Below are 18,950 nucleotides of genomic sequence, written 5' to 3'. Positions count from 1 at the left end.
CCCCTGCAACCGCAGGCACCAAAAAGCTGCATTACCGGTCCCTTGGGTCTCCTCTCAGCACGACGAGCGAGGTCCCTCGAATCCAGCGACTCTGTCCAAGTGACCCACACAGTCCAGTGACTCTTCAGTCCAAGTTTGGTGGAGGTAAGTCCTTGCCTCACCTCGCTGGGCTGCATTGCTGGGAACCGCGACTTTGCAGCTACTCCGGCCCCTGTGCACTTCCGGCGGAAATCCTTTGTGCACAGCCAAGCCTGGGTCCACGGCACTCTAACCTGCATTGCACGACTTTCTAAGTTGGTCTCCGGCGATGTGGGACTCCTTTGTGCAACTTCGGCGAGCACCGTTTCACGCATCCTCGTAGTGCCTGTTTCTGGCACTTCTCCGGGTGCTACCTGCTTCAGTGAGGGCTCTTTGTCTTGCTCGACGTCCCCTCTCTCTTCAGGTCCAATTTGCGACCTCCTGGGCCCCAGCAGCGTCCAAAAACGCCAAAAGCACGATTTGCGACTAGCAAGGCTTGTTGGCGTCCTTTCGGCGGGAAAACACTTCTGCACGACTCTCCAAGGTGAGAGGGATCCGTCCACCAAAGGGGAAGTCTCTAGCCCTTTTCGTTCCTGCAGAAACCTCAGCTTCTTCTGTCCAGTAGAAGCTTCTTTGCACCCGCAGCTGGCATCTCCTGGGCATTTGCCCATCTCCGACTTGCTTGTGACTTTTGGACTTGGTCCCCTTGTTCCACAGGTATCCTAGATTGGAAATCCACAGTTGTTGCATTGCTGGTTTGTGTCTTTCCTGCATTATTCCTCTAACAAGACTTCTTTGTCCTTAGGGGAACTTTAGTGCACTTTGCACTCACTTTTCAGGGTCTTGGGGAGGGTTATTTTTCTAACTCTCACTATTTTCTAATAGTCCCAGCGACCCTCTACAAGGTCACATAGGTTTGGGGTCCATTCGTGGTTCGCATTCCACTTTTGGAGTATATGGTTTGTGTTGCCCCTATCCCTATGTTTCCCCATTGCATCCTATTGTAACTATACATTGTTTGCACTGTTTTCTAAGACTATACTGCATATTTTTGCTATTGTGTATATATATATCTTGTGTATATTTCCTATCCTCTCACTGAGGGTACACTCTAAGATACTTTGGCATATTGTGATAAAAATAAAGTACCTTTATTTTTAGTATAACTGTGTATTGTGTTTTCTTATGATATTGTGCATATGGCACTAAGTGGTACTGTAGTAGCTTCACACGTCTCCTAGTTCAGCCTAAGCTGCTCTGCTAAGCTACCATTATCGATCAGCCTAAGCTGCTAGACACCCTATACACTAATAAGGGATAACACCGTCCAGCTACCAGGGACAGTACAGGGGAGGCTTTCGGGCCAATACAGAGGAGGGCAATTCCCTAGGAATAGAGGAAAATTTCAAAGCCCCAAAACCCCTACAACCAAGCAGTGACTCAGATGTCACTCACCCCCTCCACACAACACCAGTGGGGGGAAGAATAGGTCATTATTACAAAGCATGGCAGGAAATCACTACAGACACTTGGGTCTTAGCAATTATCCAACATGGTTATTGCATAGAATTCCTAAAATTCCCTCCAAACATACCACCAAAAGCACAGAATTTATCAAAACAACATTCCGAACTTCTGGAAATAGAAGTTCAAGCACTATTGCAAAAGAATGCAATCGAATTAGTACCAAACACACAAACAAACACAGGAGTCTATTCACTGTACTTCTTAATACCAAAAAAGGACAGAACACTGAGACCAATCCTAGACCTCAGAATACTAAACACATTCATCAAATCAGACCACTTTCACATGGTCACGCTACAAGAAGTGTTACCATTGCTAAAACTACAGGACTACATGACCACCTTAGATCTCAAAGACGCGTATTTCCATATACCAATACATCAATCGCACAGAAAATACCTACGGTTCGTATTCAAAGGAATACATTACCAATTCAAAGTATTGCCTTTTGGTTTAACAACCGCACCAAGAGTCTTTACAAAATGTCTAGCAGTAGTGGCTGCACACATCAGAAGGCAGCAAATACATGTATTCCCGTATCTAGACGATTGGCTAATCAAAACCAATTCACTAACAAAGTGCTTACACCACACAAATCAAATCATACAAACCCTCTACAAACTAGGTTTCACCGTCAACTGTGCAAAATCCAACATTTTGCAGTGCAAAGTACAACAATAACTGGGAGCCATAATAGACACAACAAAAGGAGTAGCCACTCCAAGTCCACAAAGAATTCAAAATTTCAACAAGATCATACAACGCATGTATCCAACACAAACAATACAAGCAAAAATGATATTACAACTCCTAGGCATGATGTCCTCATGCATAGCCATTGTCCCGAACGCAGGACTGCACATGAGGCCCTTACAACAGTGCCTAGCATCACAATGGTCACAAGCACAGGGTCACCTTCTAGATCTGGTGTTGATAGACCGCCAAACTTACCTCTCGCTTCTATGGTGGAACAGTATAAATTTAAACAAAGGGCGGCCTTTCCAAGACCCAGTGCCACAATACGTAATAACAACAGATGCTTCCATGACAGGGTGGGGAGCACACCTCGATCAACACAGCATACAAGGACAATGGAACGTACATCAAACAAAACTGCATATAAATCACCTAGAAATGCTAGCAGTTTTTCAAGCATTAAGGGCTTTCCAACCAATTATAACTCACAAATACATTCTTGTCAAAACAGACAACATGACAACAATGTATTATCTAAACAAACAAGGGGGGACAAACAACGCAGTTGAGCCTGCTGGCACAAAAGATATGGCGATGGGCAATTCACAACCACATTCGCCTAATAGCACAGTTTATTCCAGGGATCCAGAATCAACTTGCAGACAATCTCTCTCGAGATCACCAACAGGTCCACGAATGGGAAATTCACCCCCAAATTCTAAACACTTACTTCAAACTCTGGGGAACACCTCAAATAGACTTGTTTGCAACAAAAGAGAACGCAAAATGCCAAAACTTCGCATCCAGATACCCACACAGGCAGTCCCAAGGCAATGCCCTATGGATGAACTGGTCAGGGATATTTGCCTACGCTTTTCCTCCTCTCCCTCTCCTTCCTTATCTGGTAAACAAATTGAGTCAAAACAAACTCAAACTCATATTAATAGCACCAACTTGGGCAAGGCAACCCTGGTACACAACACTGCTAGACCTATCAGTAGTACCCCACATCAAATTGCCCAACAGGCCGGATCTGTTAACACAACACAGCCAACAGATCAGACATCCAGATCCAGCATCGCTGAATCTAGCAATCTGGCTCCTGAAATCCTAGAATTCGGACACTTACAACTTACCCAAGAATGTATGGAAGTCATAAAGCAAGCCAGAAGGCCGTCCACTAGGCACTGCTATGCAAGTAAATGGAAGAGGTTTGTTTGCTACTGCCATCATAATCAGATCCAACCTTTACACGCAACTCCAAAGGATGTAGTGGGTTACTTGCTTCACTTATAAAAATCTAACCTAGCCTTCTCTTCCATTAAAATACACCTTGCAGCAATATCTGCATACCTGCAGACTACCTATTCAACTTCCCTATATAGGATACCAGTCATTAAAGCATTCATGGAAGGCCTTAAAAGAATTATACCACCAAGAACACCACCTGTTCCTTCATGGAACTTAAATGTTGTCTTAACAAGACTCATGGGTCCACCTTTTGAACCAATGCACTCTTGCGAAATACAGTTCCTAACCTGGAAGGTTGCATTTCTCATCGCCATTACATCTCTAAGAAGAGTAAGCGAAATTCAGGCGTTTACAATACAAGAACCTTTTATACAACTACACAAAAATAAGGTCGTCCTAAGGACTAATCCTAAATTTTTACCAAAGGTTATTTCACCGTTCCACCTAAATCAAACAGTGGAACTACCAGTGTTCTTCCCACAGCCAGATTCCGTAGCTGAGAGGGCACTACATATATTAGATGTCAAAAGAGCATTAATGTATTACATTGACAGAACAAAAAACATCAGAAAGACTAAACAACTCTTTATTGCATTCCAGAAACCTCATGCAGGAAACCCAATATCAAAACAAGGTATAGCCAGATGGATAGTTAAATGCATCCAAATCTGCTACCTTAAAGCAAAACGACAGCTGCCCATTACACCAAGGGCACACTCAACCAGAAAGAAAGGTGCAACCATGGCCTTTCTAGGAAACATCCCAATGCAAGAAATATGTAAGGCAGCCACATGGTCTACGCCTCACACATTCACCAAGCACTACTGTGTAGACGTGTTATCCGCACAACAAGCCACAGTAGGTCAAGCCGTGTTAAGAACATTGTTTCAGACTACTTCCACTCCTACAGGCTGAGCCACCGCTTTTGGGGAGATAACTGCTTACTAGTCTATGCAAAACATGCGTATCTACAGCGACAGATGCCATCGAACTGAAAATGTCACTTACCCAGTGTACATCTGTTCGTGGCATCAGTCGCTGGAGATTCACATGTGCCCACCCGCCTCCCCGGGAGCCTGTAGCAGTTCGGAAGTTAGCTTCAACTTTGTACATTTGTATATATATTATTTTAACCTTAAATAGGTACATACTTAGTCACTCCATTGCATGGGCACTATTACTACAACACAACTCCTACCTCACCCTCTGCCCTCTGCGGGGAAAACAATCGAAGATGGAGTCGACGCCCATGCGCAATGGAAACAGAAGGAGGAGTCACTCGGTCCCGTGACTCGAAAGACTTCTTCGAAGAAAAACAACTTGTAACACTCCGACCCAACACCAGATGGCGAGCTATGCAGAACATGTGAATCTCCAGCGTCTGATGCCACGAACAGATGTACACTGGGTAAGTGACATTTTCATTACCCAGTGTACATCTGTTCGTGGCATTAGTCGCTGCAGATTCACATGCGCCCACCCGCCTCCCCGGGAGCTTGTAGCCGTTTAGAAGTTGATCTTGAACATTTGTAAATTTGTAAATATATTACTTTAAACTTCATTATGTACATACGTATTCACTCCATTGCATGGGCACTATTACTAGCATACACAACTCCTACCTCACCCTCTGCCGGGAAAACAATCTAAGATGGAGTCGACGCCCATGCGCAATGGAGTCGAAACGGGAGGAGTCCCTCGGTCTCGTGACTCGAAAAGACTTCTTCGAAGAAAAACAACTTGTAACACTCCGAGCCCAACACCAGATGGCGGGATGTGCACAGCATGTGAATCTGCAGCGACTAATGCCACGAACAGATGTACACTGGGTAAGTGACATTTTCCATATATATATATATATATATATATTTATATATATATTTGTGCAGGTAAGAGATCCTTTGTAAGGACCATCGAATCGCTTGTGTCTTCCCTAGACGCTTGAACATTTGAACATCCCACATACAAATACAAAGTTTCCTGCCCAGATTCTTCCTACTTCTGCTAGGTCATCAGTTGTTGGAGTTCAGCGACTCCCTCACTGAACTCAGTGGCCTTGAAACTTTTTGTGCACAGTCTTGTCCTTTCGTAGACAGTTGTTTGACCAAGGCCCACCCAAATGACTAATGTTTTCTGAATTATTGTATAAAATGATAACAGCCCACCTCCGGGCTCTAAAGTGACACTCACCCTTTCTTGTGAAGTGACGTACGCTCTGTTAACCGCTGGTTGTATACAACCTCGCTGTGCCGAAAGTGAGTGTACACTTCTGAGTCTGCTGTAGTCAATCTATTGATAACGTAACACTGTCTTGCTGGTCTGAGCTCCCTTGGAAATGGAGTGATTATACATCTTGGACAGTTTGTCCTCCAGTTTCTAGCTAGTCCTGGGGCACCAACTAATGGCACCTGTTCTCTTTCCACAGGGAGCACACAGATGGGCGCTACCATAGTGGATGCTCTTGATACCCTCTACATCATGGGGCTCCTGGAAGAGTTCAGAGAGGGCCAGGACTGGGTGCAGAATAACCTGGACTTCAGTGTGGTGAGTAAGCGTGGCACAGACCTCTTCTTTAAACACAGGTGCTCGCTTGGACTTCCATGTGGTGAATAGGTGGGAGTAAATCTGCTCTTTAGATACAGGTGGTTTGTTGGACTTCAGTGTGGTTCTTGGGTGGGAGAGAACCTGCTGTTTAGATACAGATGGTTTGTTTAACTTCAGTGTGGTAAGTGGGTGGAAGTGAACCTGCTCTTTAGACAGAGATGGTTTGATGGACTTTAGTGGGGTGTTAAGGTGAGTGAACCTGCTCTTTAGACAGAGATGGTTTGATGGACTTTAGTGGGGTGTTAAGGTGAGTGAACCTGCTCTTTAGTCAGAGTTGGTTTGTTCGACTTCAGTGTGATTAGTAGGTTGGAGTGAACCTGTTCTTTAGACAGAGGTGGCTTGTTTAGACTTCAGGGTGGTGTTTATGTTGGAGTTAACCTGCTCTTAGGACAGAGGTGGTTTGTTGGACTTTAGTGAGGTATTAAGGTGAGTGAACCTGCTCTTTAGACCCAGATGGTTTGTTTGGACTTCAGTGTCGTGAGTGGGTGGGGATGAACCTGATCTGTAGACACAGATAGTTTGTTAGACTTCACTGTGGTGTTTAGGTGAGTGAACCTCCTCTTCAGAGAGAGATGACTTGTTTTGAACTCAGTGTGGTGAGTGTGTGGGAGTGAACCTGCTCTTTAGACACAGATGGTTTGTTGCACTTTAGTGTGGTGTTTAGGTGAGTGAACCTGCTCTTTAAACACAGATAGTTTGTTGGACTTTAGTGTGGTGTTTTGGTGAGTGAATCTGCTCTTTACACAGAGATGGGTTGCTGGATTTTAGTGTGGTGTTTAGGTGAGTAAACATGCTCTTTAGACACAGATAATTTGTTTGACTTTAGTGCGGTGGTTAGGTGAGTGATCATGCTCTTCAGACACAGATGGTTTGTTGGACTTCAGTGTGGTGAGTGTGTGGGAGTGAACCGGCTCTTTAGACAGAGGTGGTTTGTTGGACTTTGGTGTGGTGTTAAAATGAGTGAACCTGCTCTTTAGACACAGATGATTTGTTGGACTTTAGTGTGGTGTTTTAGGTGAGCGACCCTGCTTTTTAGACAGAGATGGTTTGTTGGACTTCAGTGTGGTGAGTAGGTGTGGAAGATAAATATTTTGTTACATGGAAGATACAGATGGTTTAAGATAAATAATACAACTATGAGTATTTACAAAGGATGAAAATATAACAACGGAATCGATACATAAAGCAGTGTGTACAGGCTGTAAAAAGCTTGCAGGGACGAGCCTGCGGGTGGGGGAGGGTCTCTAACTGCGAGTCAGGAGACTCTCAGTTCATCCCAGGCAAGAGGCAGAGGCAGCCAGAGGAGCTGGGGAGGGCAGCAGATGCTGACCAGGAGGTCAGTGCAGTTGCCCCTGTGCTCACCGTGTGATAGCAGCCGTCCAACCAGGGACCGTGTGAAGAGAGCCGGTACCATGTGACACACCTTGGCACGTGTGTGCTGCAGGGTACCTGGTGCTCGTATGTTGTACCAGCCGACCACTCAGGGACCATGTCAAGAGAGCCATTATCATCTGACGCACCTTAGCACGTGTGTGCTGCAGGGTACCTGGTGCTCAGATGTGATACCAGCCATCCACCCAGGGACTGTGTAAAGAGAGACGGTATCTTGTGACATACGTTGGCACATGTGTGCTACAGGGTACCTGGTGCTCGCGGGTGATGTCAGCCGTCCACCCAGGGACCGTGTGAAGAGAGCGGATATCCTGTGACACACCTTGGCACATGTGTGCTGCAGGGTACTTAGTGCTCACGTGTGATACCTGCCAACCACCCAGGGACTGTGTAAAGAGAGCCGATATCATGTGACTCACCTTGGCACGTGTGTGCTACAGAGTACCTGGTGCTCGCAGGTGATACCAGTCGACCACCCAGGAACCGTGTGAAGAGAGCCGATATCCTGTGACACACTTTGGCATGTGTGTGCTGCAGAGTACGTGGTGCTCACATGTGATACCAGCCGTCCACCCTGGGAATGTGTGAAGAGAGCCGATATCAGGTGACACACCCTGGCACGTGTGTGCTGCAGGGTACCTGGTGCTCACATGTGATACCTGCCGACCACCCATGGACCATGTGAAGAAAGTCAATATTGTGGGACACACCTTGGCACGTGTGTGCTACAGGTGCAAGGTACCTAGTGCTCACGCGTGATACCAACCGTCGACCCAGGGAATGTGTGAAGAGAGCCGCTATCGTGTGACGTATCTTGGCACGTGTGTGCCACAGGGTACCCGATGCTCGCGGGTGATACCAGCCGACCACCCAGGAATCGTGTGAAGAGAGCTGATATTGTGTGACACACCTTGGCATGTGTGTGCTGCAGGGCACCTGGTGCTCGCGTGTAATACCAGTCGTCCACCCACGGACTGTGTGAAGAAAGCAGATATTGTGTGACACACCTTGGCACGTGTGTGCTGCAGGGTACCTGGTGCTGACGTGATACCAGCCGACCACCCAGGGACCGTGTGAAGAGAGCCATTATCGTGTGACACACCTTGGCACGTGTGTGCTACAGGGTGCTTGGTGCTCACGCGTGATACCTGGCGACCACCCAGGGACCGTTTGAAGAGAGCAGAGATCGTGTGACACACGTTGGCATGTGTGTGCTGCATGGTACCTGGTGCTCACGTGTGATACCAGCCGTCCACCCAGGGAATGTGTGAAGAGAGCCAATATCATGTGACACACCTTGCCATGTGTGTGCTGCAGGGTACGTGGTGCTCACATGTGATACCTGCCGACCATCCATGGACCATGTAAAGAGAGCCAATATTGTGTGACTACAGGTGCAAGGTACCTAGTGCTCGCGGGTGATACCAGCCGACCACCCAGGAATTGTGTGAAGAGAGCTGATATCATGTGACACACCTTGGAATGTGTGTGCTGCAGGGTAACTGGTACTCGCGTGTGATACCAGTCGTCCACCCAGGGACCATGTGAAGAGACGCAATATTGTGTGACACACCTTGCCACGTTTGTGCTACAGGGTGCCTGGTGCTCACGCGTGATACCTGCCGACCACCCAGGGACCATTTGAAGAGAGCAGATATCGAGTGACCTACCTTGGCATGTGTGTGCTGCAGGGTGCCTGGTGCTCATGTGTGATACCTGCCGACCGCCCAGTGAATGTGTGAAGAGAGCTGATATCGTGTGACACACCTTGGCACGTGTGTGCTGCAGAGTACCTGGTGCTTGTTTGTTGTACCAGCCGTCCACCCAGGGACCGTGTGAAGAGAGCCGATATCGAGTGACACACCTTAGCACATGTGTGCTGCAGGGTACGTGGTGCCCCCGTGATACTAGCCGTCCACCCAGGGACCGTGTGAAGAGAGCAGATATCGTGTGACACACCTTGACACGTGTGTGCTGCAGGGTACCTGGTGCTCACATGTGATACCAGCCGTCCACCCAGAGACCGTGTGAAGAGAGCAGATATCGTGTGACACACCTTGGCACCTGTGTGCTGCAGGGTACCTGGTGCTCACGTGTGATACCTGCCGACCGCCCAGTGAATGTCTGAAGAGAGCTGATATCGAGTGACACACCTTGGCACGTGTGTGCTGCAGGGTCCCTGGTGCTTGTTTGTTGTACCAGCCTTCCACCCAGGGACCGTGTGAAGAGAGCAGATATTGTGTGACACACCGTGGCACGTGTGTGCTGCAGGGTACGTGGTGCTCACATGTGATACTAGCCGTCCACCCAGGGACCGTGTAAAGAGAGCAGATTTCGAGTGGCACACCTTGACACGTGTGTGCTGCAGGGTACCTAGTGCTCACATGTGATACCAGCCGTCCACCCAGGGACCCCTGTGAAGAGAGCAGATATCGTGTGACACACCGTGGCACGTGTGTGCTGCAGGGTACCTGGTGCTCGTGTGTTGTACCGGCCGTCCACCCAGGGACCGTGTGAAGAGAGCAGATATCGCGTGACACACCTTAGCACATGTGTGCTGCAGGGTGCCTGGTGCTCACATGTGATACCTGCTGACCACCCTGGGACCGTGTGAAGAGAGCAGATATCGTGTGACACACCGTGGCACGTGTGTGCTGCAGGGTACCTGGTGCTCGTGTGTTGTACCGGCCGTCCACCCAGGGACCGTGTGAAGAGAGCAGATATCGCGTGACACACCTTAGCACATGTGTGCTGCAGGGTGCCTGGTGCTCACATGTGATACCTGCTGACCACCCTGGGACCGTGTGAAGAGAGCAGATATCGTGTGACACACCGTGGCACGTGTGTGCTGCAGGGTACCTGGTGCTCGTGTGTTGTACCGGCCGTCCACCCAGGGACCGTGTGAAGAGAGCAGATATCGCGTGACACACCTTAGCACATGTGTGCTGCAGGGTGCCTGGTGCTCACATGTGATACCTGCTGACCACCCTGGGACCGTGTAAAGAGAGCAGATTTCGAGTGGCACACCTTGACACGTGTGTGCTGCAGGGTACCTAGTGCTCACATGTGATACCAGCCGTCCACCCAGGGACCCCTGTGAAGAGAGCAGATATCGTGTGACACACCGTGGCACGTGTGTGCTGCAGGGTACCTGGTGCTCGTGTGTTGTACCAGCCGTCCAGCCAGGGACCGTATGTAGATTGCCGACATTGTGTGACACACCTTGGCATGGTGTGCTGCAGGGTACCTGGTGTGAGCAAGAAACATGAAAGACACTCCTTGATGTGAGAGCTAAAGGTGTGCACAGTACACATTCCAGAGAAGCACCTCACTGGCTGAAGAGCTTCTGGGCACCTGAGGGGACAGTGACTTAGGCAAAGTGAGGGACTGCAGGGAATGATTATTTTTCTGGACATAATTAGGGCTCATTCATAAATACAAGAAATACCGTAGATATGTAAAACTTCAAACTATGATAATGTTGTATGAGCAGAGCTAAGCGACGGCTTGAGCCTGCCTCGGCCTCCCTGAGAGATGCCCTGAGCCTGCCTCGGCCTCCCTGAGAGATGCCCTGAGCCTGCCTCGGCCTCCCTGAGAGATGCCCTGAGCCTGCCTCGGCCTTCCTGAGAGATGCCCTGAGCCTGTCTCGGCCTTCCTGAGAGATGCCCTGAGCCTGTCTCGGCCTTCCTGAGAGATGCCCGAGCCTGCCTCGGCCTTCCTGAGAGATGCCCTGAGCCTGCCTCGGACTTCCTGAGACACACCCTGAGCCTGTTTCCCTGAGAGCTGCCCGAGCCTGCCTCGGCCTTCCTGAGACACACCCTGAGCCTGCCTCCCTGAGAGATGCCCTGAGCCTGCTTCGGCCTTCCTGAGACACACCCTGAGCCTGCCTCCCTGAGAGCTGCCCGAGCCTGCCTCAGCCTTCCTGAGACACACCCTGAGCCTGCCTCCCTGAGAGATGCCCTGAGCCTGATGCCCTGAGCCTGCTTCGGCCTTCCTGAGACACACCCTGAGCCTGCCTCCCTGAGAGATGCCCTGAGCCTGACTCGGCCTTCCTGAGAGATGCCCTGAGCCTGCCCCTGCATCCCTGAGAGATGCCTTGAGCCTGCCTCCCTGAAAGATGCCCTGAACCTGCCTCCTTGAGAGAGGCCCTGAGCCTGTCTCCTTGAGAGAGGCCTTTAGAGATTCCCTAAGCCTCTGCCCAAGAGATGTCCTGAGCCTGCCTCCTTGAGAGAGGCCTTTAGAGATTCCCTAAGCCTCTGCCCCGAGAGATGCCCTGAGCCTGCCTCCTTGAGAAATGCCTTTAGAGATTCCCTGAGCCTCTGCCCCGAGAAATTCCCTGAGCCTCTGCGCCGAGAGATGCCCTGAGCCTGTGCCTCGAGAGATTCCCCGAGCCTGTCTCCTTGAGAGATGCCCTGAGCCTCCCCCTGAGAGATGCCCTGAGCTTGTCTCCTTGAGAGATGCCCTGAGCCTGCTTCCTTGAGAGATGCCCTGAGCCTGCTTCCCTGAGAGATTCCCCGAGCCTGCCTCGGCCTCCCTGAGAGATGCCCTGAGCCTGTCTCCTTGAGAGCTGCCCTGATCTTGTCTCCCTGAGAGATGCCCTGAGCCTACCTCCTTGAGAGATTCCCCGAGCCTGCCTCGGCCTCCCTGAGAGATGCCCTGAGCCTGTCTCCTTGAGAGATGCCCTGAGCCTGTCTCCCTGAGAGATTCCCTGAGCCTGCCTCCTTGAGAGCTGCCCTGATCTTGTCTCCCTGAGAGATGCCCTGAGCCTGCCTCGGCCTCCCTGAGAGATGCCCTGAGCCTGCCTCGGCCTCCCTGAGAGATGCCCTGAGCCTGTCTCCCTGAGAGATGCCCTGAGCCTGTCTCCCTGAGAGATGCCCTGAGCCTGTCTCCCTGAGAGATGCCCTGAGCCTGTCTCCCTGAGAGATGCCCTGAGCCTGTCTCCCTGAGAGATGCCCTGAGCCTGTCTCCTTGAGAGATGCCCTGAGCCTGTCTCCTTGAGAGCTGCCCTGAGCCTGCCTCCCTGAGAGATTCCCTGAGCCTGCCTTCTTGAGAGATACCCTGAGCCTGTCTCCTTGAGAGCTGACCTGAGCCTATCTTCCTGAGATTCCCTGAGCCTGCCTCCTTGAGAGCTGCCCTGAGCCTGCCTCCTTGAGAGCTGCCCTGAGCCTGCCTCCTTGAGAGCTGCCCTGAGCCTGTCTCCTTGAGAGCTGCCCTGAGCCTGTCTCCTTGAGAGCTGCCCTGAGCCTGTCTCCTTGAGAGCTGCCTTGAGAGCTGCCCTGAGCCTGTCTCCTTGAGAGATGCCCTGAGCCTGTCTCCTTGAGAGATGCCCTGAGCCTGTCTCCTTGAGAGATGCCCTGAGCCTGTCTCCCTGAGAGATGCCCTGAGCCTGTCTCCCTGAGAGATGCCCTGAGCCTGTCTCCCTGAGAGATGCCCTGAGCCTGTCTCCCTGAGAGATGCCCTGAGCCTGTCTCCCTGAGAGATGCCCTGAGACTGTCTCCCTGAGAGATGCCCTGAGCCTGTCTCCCTGAGAGATGCCCTGAGCCTGTCTCCCTGAGAGATGCCCTGAGACTGCCTCCTTGAGAGATTCCCTGAGCCTGCCTCCTTGAGAGATTCCCTGAGCCTGCCTCCTTGAGAGATTCCCTGAGCCTGTCTCCCTGAGGGATTCCCTGAGCCTGTCTCCCTGAGGGATGCCCTGAGCCTGTCTCCCTGAGAGATGCCCTGAGCCTGTCTCCCTGAGAGATGCCCTGAGCCTGTCTCCCTGAGAGATGCCCTGAGCCTGTCTCCCTGAGAGATGCCCTGAGCCTGTCTCCCTGAGAGATGCCCTGAGCCTGTCTCCCTGAGGGATTCCCTGAGCCTGTCTCCCTGAGAGATGCCCTGAGCCTGCCTCCTTGAGAGACGCCGTGAGAGAGGCTCCAAATTACACTCATATGTTTAGGGATCACAAGCACCTGTCCCTGGGCTGGACTAACTCATTGATTATTCATGGCTGGAAATGTTTATGCATGAGCCCTGATTATGCATGGAGCATCTGAGTGATGCAGTGCTCTGCTTGCATGGGGTGATGTGGAGTTTGCAGGAGTAGAGGGAGGCGCCTACAGGGGGCCTCTGGGAGCTTGTGCAAGGCACTGTGGTGAGCCCGGGGGGGGGGAGGGCAAGTGCAAGCATGACATCTGTGCAGGAAACTAGCCCCCCCCCAACTAGCTGGGACTGGGAGGTAGAAATGTGATTTCATGACATCCATGCTCATGTGCACCCTTGCTTCCCCTCGGTGGGGTCCTCTCAGGGGGTTGCACAGGGTCCTGGTCCTTGGGGTGCCACCAGCAGCCATTTTGGGCCCTGGGTTCAAATCAAATCAAATCATTAACATTTATAAAGCGCGCTACTCACCCGTGCGGGTCTCAAGGCGCTAGGGGAAAAAGGGGGGGGGTTATCGCTGCTCGAACAGCCAGGTCTTTAGGAGTCTCCGGAAAGCAGAGTGGTCCTGGGTGGTCCTGAGGCTGGTGGGGAGGGAGTTCCAGGTTTTGGCCGCCAGGAAGGAGAAGGATCTCCCACCCGCCGTGGAGCGGCGGATGCGTGGGACGGCAGCGAGCGCGAGGCCAGAGGAGCTCTGTGAGTCTGCTGCTCTGCCCACTTCTGTGAGTCTACTGCTCTGCCCACCTCTGAGAGTCTCGTGCCCTGCCCACCTCTGTGAGTCTGCTGCTCTGCCCACCTCTGTGAGTCTGCTGCCCTGCTCACTTATGCGAGTCTGTTGCTCTGCCCACCTCTATGAGTCTGCTGCCCTGCCCACCTCTGTGAGTCTGCTGCCCTGCCCACCTCTGTGAGTCTGTTGCCCTGCCCACCTCTGTGAGTCTGCTGCTCTGCCCACCTCTGTGAGTCTGCTGCTCTGCCCACCTCTGTGAGTCTGCTGCCCTGCCCACCTCTGTGAGTCTGCTGCCCTGCCCACCTCTGTGAGTCTGCTGCCCTGCCCACCTCTGTGAGTCTGCTGCCCTGCCCACCTCTGTGAGTCTGTTGCCCTGCCCACCTCTGTGAGTCTGCTGCTCTGCCCACCTCTGTGAGTCTGCTGCTCTGCCCACCTCTGTGAGTCTGTTGCCCTGCCCACCTCTGTGAGTCTGCTGCCCTGCCCACCTCTGTGAGTCTGCTGCCCTGCCCACCTCTGTGAGTCTGTTGCCCTGCCCACCTGCAGTGTCTTGCAGTGCAGTTGGTGAGCTTGTGACCCTATAGTCGTGTGACCCTACAGTAGTTATTGCAGCTGGTGGTTATGTGACCCTATTGTAGTTATTGCAGCTGGTGCTCTTGTGACCCTATAGTAGTTATTGCAGCTGGTGGTCACGTGACCCCATAGTCATGTGACCCTACAGTAGTCATTGCAGCTGCTGCTCTATATATATTTATTGAGAGGTTTACATGACCCCCGGGGATCAGAGCTGTACAGTCAAGGCTATTACATATAACCGGGAGGGAGTTGGGCGGGGGGGGGGACCCTGGGCAGGGGGGGGGGGGCCCTCCCCTTTTCAGCCTAAGGTCTACTCATGTTTCTGAGGTATATTGGGGGGGGGGGGGTGCATCATTCTGTTACCCCCCACTGTCTGGCTCGTTCCTCTTCCAAATGCTTTTATCTGAAAACAAACCTTTCAAGGGACACCAACACGCACTGCTGTGCTGAATTAAATGCAGGGGATTGGATAAATATCTGTAGAGGGGCTCCCCTCACTGGCCCCCAGGCGTCCATCATCCCCCCCCCCCCGGTGCCCATCATCTCCCCTACCAGGAGTCCATCACCTGCCCCCGCCCCCTCTCGTCCCCGGCAACCTTCACCTGCCCCCCACCCCCCCAAGGCTCCCATCACCTGCCCCTCCCTCCCACCAGGCTCCTTTCACCTGCTCCCCCAGGCTCCCATTAACTGCCCTTCCCTCCCCCTAGGCTCCGTTCATCGAACCCCCCCCACCCGGCACCTATCACCTGCCCCAACACCTCCCAAGCACCCATCACCTTCCCCTCCTTCTCCCAGGCTCCCTTCACCTGCCCCTCCCTACCCCCAGGCTCCCATGACCTGCCTTCCCTACCCCGGGGCTCCTTTCACCTGACCCCCCTCCCCCAGGCTCCATCACCTGACCCCCCAGGCTCCCCTCACCTTTAACCCCCCAGGTGCCCTTCACCCCCGACTCACCTCAGTGCCCCCCACAGGTTCCTCCTCTCCTGCCCCCACCCCTTCCAAAGCACCCCTCTCTTGCCCCCCCCACTTAGGCTACCCTCATTTGCCCCCACCCCCAAAGAGGTGTAATCTGAGAGCTGCACCTGAAGGGTCTCTGAGGCCCCGGATGTGCTGATTTGCTTCTGGTGACGTCAGAAGAATAATCTTAATTCAGTTTAAAGAACCTATTTTGTTCTCCTGGACCTTCTGTCCTGTTTTACCCTCCAGATCCGTGGAGGACTCAGTCCAGCTCTGGTGCTTGGGACAGACCCTGACTGTCGTCTGTATGTGAGTCTGTTGCCCTGCCCACCTCTGTGAGCCTGTTGCTCTGCCCACCTCTGTGAGTCTGCTGCTCTGCCCACCTCTGTGAGTCTGCTGCTCTGCCCACCTCTGTGAGTCTGCTGCTCTGCCCACCTCTGTGAGTCTGTTGACCCGGCCCACTTCTGCGAGTCTGTTGCTCTGCCCACCTCTGTGAGTCTGTTGCCCTGCCCACCTCTGTGAGTCTGCTGCTCTGCCCACCTCTGTGAGTCTGTTGACCCGGCCCACCTCTGTGAGTCTGTTGCTCTGCCCACCTCTGTGAGTCTGTTGCCCTGCCCACCTCTGTGAGTCTGCTTCTCTGCCCACCTCTGTGAGTCTGCTTCTCTGCCCACCTCTGTGAGTCTGTTGCCCTGACCACCTCTGTGAGTCTGTTGCCCTGCCCACCTCTGTGAGTATGTTGACCCGGCCCACTTCTGCGAGTCTGTTGCCCTGCCCACCTCTGTGAGTGTGCTGCTCTGTCCACCTCTGTGAGTCTGCTGCCCTGCCCACTTCTGTGAGTCTCGTGCCCTGCCCACCTCTGTGAGTCTGTTGTCCTGCCCACCTCTGTGAGTCTGCTGCTCTGCCCACTTCTGTGAGTCTGCTGCCCTGCTCACTTATGCGAGTCTGTTGCTCTGCCCACCTCTGTGAGTCTGCTGCCCTGCCCACCTCTGTGAGTCTGTTGCCCTGCCCACCTCTGTGAGTCTGCTGCTCTGCCCACCTCTGTGAGTCTGCTGCTCTGCCCACCTCTGTGAGTCTGCTGCTCTGCCCACCTCTGTGAGTCTGCTGCTCTGCCCACCTCTGTGAGTCTGTTGCCCTGCCCACCTCTGTGAGTCTGTTGCCCTGCCCACCTCTGTGAGTCTGTTGCCCTGCCCACCTCTGTGAGTCTGTTGCCCTGCCCACCTCTGTGAGTCTGTTGCTCTGCCCATTTCTGTGAGTCTGCTGCCCTGCCCATTTCTGTGAGTCTGCTGCCTTGCCCACTTCTGTGAGTCTGCTGCCCTGCCCACCTCTTAGGGTCTGTTGCCCTGCCCACCTCTGTGAGTCTGCTGCCCTGCCCACCTCTTAGGGTCTGTTGCCCTGCCCACCTCTGTGAGTCTTGTTGCCCTGCTCACCTCTGTGTGTCTGCTGGCCTGTCCACCTCTGTGCGTCTCTGCCATGTCCACCTCTGTGCGTCTCTGCCATGTCCACCTCTGTGAGTCTCTGCCCTGTCCTACTCTGTGAGTCTGCTGGACTGTACACCTCTGTGAGACTGCTGGCCTGTCCACCTCTGTGAGTCTCTGCCCTGCCCACCTCTGTGAGTCTCTGCCCTGCCCACCTCTGTGAGTCTCTGCCCTGTCCTTTTCTGTGAGTCTGCTGGACTGTCCACCTCTGTGAGACTGCTGGCCTGTCCACCTATGTTTGTCTACTGTCCTGTCCTCCTCTGTGAGTCTCTGCCCTGTCCACCTCTGTGAGTCTCTGCCATGTCCACCTCTGTGTACAAATAACTTTCTTAAGATGTCTTCATTCCTGTAGCGCCCAGAGTGCCATTTTTAAGGCTTCACAGCACATTGCATAGTCTTGGGAGCCTTTCCAAACGCCCCAGAGCTCCCTGAAGTTTTCCCTGAGGCCTGTTTCTATAGGTACCTGTCTTTACATTGTGGAATTGTATAATTAGTTCATGTCTACTTATCGCTGGCTGTTTGCGGGGCTAGTGCTTCTTGCACAAAGGTGGGCTTCTCGGCACTAGCGCTCCCCTGATCCCGCTTCTTATATACTATGTAAAGTCGACTCATCAGCGCCTTCGCTATAATAATAGGTCTCAGTAATAACATCACCGGCTGGATGAGGGCCCGTTGCCTGGCAACGGGGCTGAAACCATGGCAACCAGGAAGTGAAGAGCTCCATCCATCCTGAACCCTGATGCAGGGTCCACTGCAGGCGCCTTGTATATCCTGCGGGGCTCCCTCTGTCTGGGACTCTAGCCATGAGTACTGTGTCTGGGACTGTAGCCATGAGTACTGTGTCTCCCCCAGTATACTCTGTGTCTGGGACTGTAGCCATGAGTACTGTGTCTCCCCCAGTGTATTCTGTGTCGGGGACTCTAGCCATGAGTACTGTGTCTCCTCCAGTGTACTCTGTGTCTGGGACTCTAGCCATGAGTACTGTGTCTCCTCCACTGTACCATGTGTCTGGGACTGTAGCCATGAGTACTGTGTCTCCCCCAGTGTACTCTGTGTCGGGGACTCTAGCCATGAGTACTGTGTCTCCTCCAGTGTACTCTGTGTCTGGGACTCTAGCCATGAGTACTGTGTCTCCTCCACTGTACCCTGTGTCTGGGACTGTAGCCATGAGTACTGTGTCTCCCCCAGTGTACTCTGTGTCGGGGACTGTAGCCATGAGTACTGTGTCTCCCCCAGTGTACTCTGTGTCGGGGACTCTTGCCATGAGTACTGTGTCTCCTCCAGTGTACTCTGTGTCGGGGACTCTAGCCATGAGTACTGTCTCCTCCACTGTACCCTGTGTCTGAGACTATAGCCATGAGTACTGTGTCTCCCCCAGCATACTCTGTGTCGGGGACTCTAGCCATGAGTACTGTGACTCCTCCACTGTACCCTGTGTCTGAGACTCTAGCCATGAGTACTGTGTCTCCCCAGTGTACTCTGTGTCTGGGACTCTAGCCATGAGTACTGTGTCTCCTCCAGTGTACTCTGTGTCTGGGACTCTAGCCAAGAGTACTGTGTCTCCCCCAGTGTACTGTGTCTGGGACTGTAGCCATGAGTGCTGTGTCTCCCCCAGTGTACTCTGTGTCGGGGACTCTAGCCATGAGTACTGTGTCTCCCCCAGTATACTCTGTGTCTGGGACTGTAGCCATGAGTACTGTGTCTCCTCCAATGTACTCTGTGTCTGGGACTCTAGCCATAAGTACTGTGTCTCCCCCAGTATACTCTGTGTCTGGGACTGTAGCCATGAGTACTGTGTCTCTCCCAGTATACTCTGT

General features: G+C 52.5%; 1 protein-coding gene across 2 annotated transcripts in view; it reads left to right on the top strand.

Moving 5' to 3' along the window:
- Nucleotides 1-18,950, top strand: part of MAN1A2 (mannosidase alpha class 1A member 2) — a 315,131-nt gene that overhangs the window by 121,829 nt on the left and 174,352 nt on the right. For both annotated transcript variants that reach the window (XM_069203015.1, XM_069203014.1), the window contains exon 5: nucleotides 5,918-6,036. In XM_069203015.1, the coding sequence (XP_069059116.1) occupies nucleotides 5,918-6,036 (119 nt within the window). The remainder of the gene's footprint in view (nucleotides 1-5,917; nucleotides 6,037-18,950) is intronic.

The sequence above is a fragment of the Pleurodeles waltl genome, chromosome 8, assembly GCF_031143425.1.
Source record: "Pleurodeles waltl isolate 20211129_DDA chromosome 8, aPleWal1.hap1.20221129, whole genome shotgun sequence".
In the NCBI taxonomy this organism is placed as follows: domain Eukaryota; kingdom Metazoa; phylum Chordata; class Amphibia; order Caudata; family Salamandridae; genus Pleurodeles; species Pleurodeles waltl.
This window is presented reverse-complemented; position numbering and strand designations above follow the sequence as displayed.